This window comes from Eurytemora carolleeae, unplaced genomic scaffold (genome assembly GCF_000591075.1).
Source record: "Eurytemora carolleeae unplaced genomic scaffold, Eaff_2.0 scaffold1480, whole genome shotgun sequence".
NCBI lineage: Eukaryota > Metazoa > Arthropoda > Copepoda > Calanoida > Temoridae > Eurytemora > Eurytemora carolleeae.
Genome location: NW_019402171.1, coordinates 1 through 5442, shown reverse-complemented (window position 1 = coordinate 5442; position 5442 = coordinate 1). Strand labels below are relative to the sequence as shown.

General features: G+C 31.1%; 1 protein-coding gene across 1 annotated transcript in view; it reads right to left on the bottom strand.

Moving 5' to 3' along the window:
- Positions 1 to 4629, bottom strand: part of LOC111718079 (legumain) — a gene marked incomplete at its 5' end in the record, with an annotated part of 13033 nt that extends 8404 nt beyond the window's left edge. Inside the window, 1 exon segment of the mRNA XM_023493572.1 lies at positions 4531 to 4629. Coding sequence (XP_023349340.1) covers positions 4531 to 4629 — 99 coding nt within the window.
- Between the last annotated feature and the right edge of the window lie 813 nt (positions 4630 to 5442).

Sequence of the window (5442 nt, the reverse complement as noted above, 5' to 3'; positions counted from 1 at the left end):
TGTACTATACAGCTTCCGAACCTCCCCTAAACAGTCTTCCGGGAATGATCTTCCATATGATCGTCAATTTCTACTTAAAACGGGATTAATTCGATTATTTAACCACATCTTTAGTATCCCGAAAATTTTCATATTATTTTCTTTTTCTTTTTTAAATAGATAATTCATACGAGAGATATCTAGCAGCCAAACTATCGTCCCCCAAAGTACATTAAGAACACGACTACTATCTTTCAATTTCAAAATTTTGGATGCTTTGACCGTGTAGTAAAGCATCAAAAGTGCAATTTAAAAGCATCAAAAAAAACAAAACATTTGAAAGCATTAAAAGCGAAAAAACAAATCAAATTTGATGCCTTACTCACTATTTTTTAGAAAAGATTAACTTTCCAGTCAAATTATGAATGCATGAGCTGAGTATGCAGAATCATTGCTTTTCACTGTGCTTTTCAGATGGATTTAACAAATGTTTATATCTGTTGTAAAATAAGTAAGATGAAAGAAATCCTTCATTTATCTGTTCAAAAATCATTTTAGAAAGACTTTGAAATTATTGTGACTTAGAATAGGCCTTGAATTTAAATAAGCCAGACAACTGTTAAATAGACAAAAGTGTGACTAAAACTGTGTTTCAGACCTTATACAGACTTAGAATTGTGCCTTAGAATGGGTCTTAAACACAATGAAGCCTAAAAAAACATGACTTAGAAAGTGTCTAAGACATGATATTTAATGATATTTAATGCATGGCAAAGAAAGTAATAAACGAGGATGTCTTACGATATTAAGATAATTTTGTTATCTTAAATAAATTGAAATTTGTAACATTTTAGCAATATCTCCTTCAATTTTGAAGATACAAGAATGGTAGACCACATTAGGAAAATCAAGCGTTTCTGATTAAATATTTAAACTGGAATAATTTTGTTCAAGAAACAATGCCGCATGGATCAAAGAAAATATAAAAGTCGGCACTTAATTCTCATGTTTATTGGGACACCCTGTTCAAGACATATTTGTGTCGATGTGAAGGCCTTGAAAATTAATTAATTTATCATAATTAATTTATCAAATTAATTTATCAAAGGCTTTGAAAAGGCCTTTGATAAATTAACATTGATTAAACACTTGTTGCACATATTTCAGCAATTCTAAAGATTATAAAAAATTTAAATTAAAAACTAAAAACTATAATAATTAAAGTATATGTTTGCAAAAACCCATTGTTTTCGAGTCATGACAATAGCACACTATTGCATGCCGAGTTCATTAGCGCCTGATCCAATCAGGGTTCAGCCATATGTTTGGTGTATATTCTGAACCAATAGAAATTGCATAGCAGTAACATTTATCATTCTTTCTATCTCATCATCCAATTAGAGATAGATCTTTATATCGGCGCTATAACACTAAATGGAAATATTTACTTCTACTGAAACTATTGTGAGCACTGACGCTACGGGAGGGGGCGGGCCTCCTTGTGCTTACTGATAATAGGTTTTTAAATACTTTTTTTTACATTCCCACAAAATAATTTCAACAAAGTTTGAAGTTTGCTATGGAGTCTGGAGTTTCCGTATTATGTAATCAGAACTCCTACCGGTGACAGTGCATGTATACTGGTCACATGATTCAGACGGAGTCACATGACACTGATACTGCACTGCCATTGGTAGGGCAGGGAAAAGTTCCGTTAAGCTCGGAACGTAGGTTTTCAAAAATTAACGGAAGAGTCTGTTGACGAACGGTAAAAACCATAAAGTTTCAAACTGTTGAAACGGATTAGCCGTTTTTGAAAAAAAAACTGTTAAATATGAAAACAGAACAGATTTTTTTAAACAGTGAATTTTTTTCAACTTAAAATGCATAAAAAATTGTACGTGTCTTAATGTTTTTAAATGTCATCTTCTGTGGTTTTGACAATGTTGTTATTAACATTGAGATCGCGCTAACAGTAATTTTAAAAAACGTTCCGTTCTTACCTTAAAATAAATTTTTCTTTTTTAACTAACTGTTACCGAAATGACTAGAAAAAGTCATGGAACTATAGCCTTAGCCATTAGAAGGAGTTCTGGTGACATAATACGGTGGTACTTATTATTTTGTCAATTATATCTATTAAAAATTAAAAATTATTGAATTCAAGTAATTTCAGATTGCGTATTTGCTGAATATGATCCGTTTAAACCTACGATTTTACAAAATTTTATGTCGAATAAATTTGACACAATTTTATATCACTAGAGACAGGATCATCAGATTACACTCTCATGGGTCTCGATCAACTCCTAAAATGCTTAGGCTTCAGCCTATACCTCCTTTTATTTTTCCTTTACAGTCTCTTTTAATATGATAATCAAATAAGCTGTACGCTCTCTGTATAGCTCCAGTCCATAAATGTATCATATAAAGGATCAACATGAATAATCACTACTTCCACTATATTTATGTATGGGGAATGGGTCTTAGAAGTGCAGACCAAGCCTCAGCTATGCATTAATGGGCATGCGAAATACATCAAAATGTGCCATAATACAGGAGGTTTTTTAAAACTTGTGTTTTAAGTTTAAATAAAAGATTGTTTACAAATTTTTCAACATAGTGGCATGAGAGGTTTCTCAAAGATGAGAAGTATTTATTAATCATCATAAATAGTGCCTAATTATGACTAATAAAGTTGTATATAAAACTTTAAAATTTTTTCACAAAAAGGAAAATATTTAAAGAGAAATTTTTTTATTGAATTGAATTTCATCTTTTATAATCTTTGATTTAAGTAATTCCTTTTCTTTAGTTAAAATTGAATGTAGAAAATTTGTATCATTTATTTAGATCTTAACATTTTTATCAAAAAAAAGGTATTGTTTAAATCAAAGTTTACAACAAAACAAACTAAGTTTACTGCAGTAATATTTCTCCAAATATTTTACTTTGTGTGTAAGCAATTTTATGTCTACATTCTACATTGGAAAACTAAAATTGTTTAGAATTTCTAAACTTGTGGGTAAAATCAAAACTCTAAATTAAGGACTTCTAAAGATCTGGGTTCTGTCTCAATATTTTGGGTCTCTAGATGAAAAATAAACCCCCATAAAAAAGCTGAAATTAAATGCAACATTATTGAGTAAAGTCACCAGCAAAGTCAGCTAAATCTAGAAAATTTTATTTGTTCATCATTTCAACAGAACCCAGGTGTTTTCAATTTAAAAAATATATATTTTAAATCATAGGCCAGTAGAAAACAAAATTAAATATGGCTTGTCTCTAAATGTTCACAATTGAATGAAAAGTAAACATTTTTCCATAACTTTTTAAATATTTTGAATTAGTAAATAATTAAAAAAAAACATTTTTTGAAAATCTGACAATTATATTATATGTTAAATAAACATGACCAGGCCCGTAACCAGGATTTTTCCTTGGTGGGTGCAAAGAGGCTCTCCGCAAGGAAATTTTTTTTGGGGGTTTTTTTAAAAATCAATGCTTGGTTTGTTTGTACAGTGTTATATGGTTTTCTTTATTACATTATCAATGTACGCTATAAAGACTAACCTTTTTAGCAAGTGTATTTAAGCTTTTAAGGTTTACATTTTAGTGTCTGAAACTTTTCAGTTTACATATACAATATACATAAAAAATAAATGAATGGTACTTTAGCCTAAGGAAAAAATTTACGTATAATTATTTAAATGTCCGTATCACATGACCAGAACTCCCACCAATGGCAGTGCAGTATTATTGTCATGTGTCTCCGTCTGTATCACATGACCAGTATACTGCACTCTCATTGGTGGGAGTAATAATATAATAGGAGCAAACCTAAGTAACTTATACTCCTCTGGGATATCTTCACTTTCAAATTGGTTGCGTATTTGCTGAATATGATCTGTTTAAACCTACTAGTTTTATACAACATTTGGTGTATACTGATTTTTGTATAAATTTGACGCAGTTTTATATGAATTTCTGAAGACAGGAACATCATATAGAACTCGCAAGGGTTTCGATCAACTTCTAAGATACTTTGGTTTCAGCCAATACCCCTTTCATTTTGTATAAAGTTGACACAGTTTATATCAATTTCTGGAGACAGGAACATCAGATAGAACTTGCAAGGGTTTCGATCAACTCTTAAGATACTTAGGTTTCAGTCTATACCCCTTACATTTTTGCTTAACAGTCCTTTAAAGGTATCTAGGCCAAGTTGTACAGTACCCACACTTGTAGACTATGACAGCTTAAATGGGACGGTAAGCCAAATAAATCATCTCCTTCAATTGAATTGGGATTAATGTGAGACAATTAATGCACTATGTTTTTCAAATATCTTTTTTGATTTAATCAAAATTTTAAATTTTTATTTTAAAGTTCTATATGGGACTTCATGAATTATATTAATATAGGGAAAATGAAAAAAAAATTCGTTGAGCTTTACACAAAAATATTGTACCATCACATATAGTATATGAATTTGTTTAAACACACTTGTTTCTGTATTTTTGAAAACAATTTTAATTTTTTTAAATCCACCTTAGCTCCATGATCGGCAAAGTAAACAAAAACATTGTCCTTTTCAGTTGACTTCAGGACTTTTCCAGTTCCATTCAAGGTTTTCTCTCCTTTCAGCACCTGCAGTACAGTACAGTACAATTAAGCATAGTACACTGTACTGTACAATTAGCGGCAGTACAGTGTACTGTATAATTAGCAGCAGAACACTGTAATGTACAAGTAGCCATAGTACACTGTATTGTACAACTAGCAGCAGTACAGTGTACTGTACAATTAGCGGCAGTACAGTGTAATGTATAATTAGCCATAGTATACTGTACTGTACAATTAGCAGCAGTACAGTGTACTGTATAATTAGCAGTAGAACACTGTACTGTTCAAGTAGCCATAGTACACTGTATTGTACAACTAGCAGCAGTACAGTGTACTGTACAATTAGCGGCAGTACAGTGTACTGTATAATTAGCCATAGTATACTGTACTGTACAATTAGCAGCAGTACAGTGTACTGTATAACTAGCAGCAGTACCTAGTGTACTGTACAATTAGCGGCAGTACAGTGTACTGTATAATTAGCCATAGTATACTGTACTGTACAATTAGCAGCAGTACAGTGTACTGTATAATTAGCAGTAGAACACTGTAATGTATAATTAGCAGCAGAACTGTACAATTAGCGGCAGTTCACTGTTGTGTACAATTAGCAGCAGTAAACAGTACTGTACAATTAGCGGCAGTATGTTATAGTTAGCGGCAGACCTCCTCCCTTCCTATGTTTAAGTTCGTACAACCTTATAAACTTTTTTTAATGAAAATCACTGTATAACCTTTATAATGTTTAGAAATACTGTAAAAACCAAAATAATTGAGTAATTCTTGTAAATGAAACAGAAAGTAAGAAATTAATTCAGTACAAATCAAACATTTTTA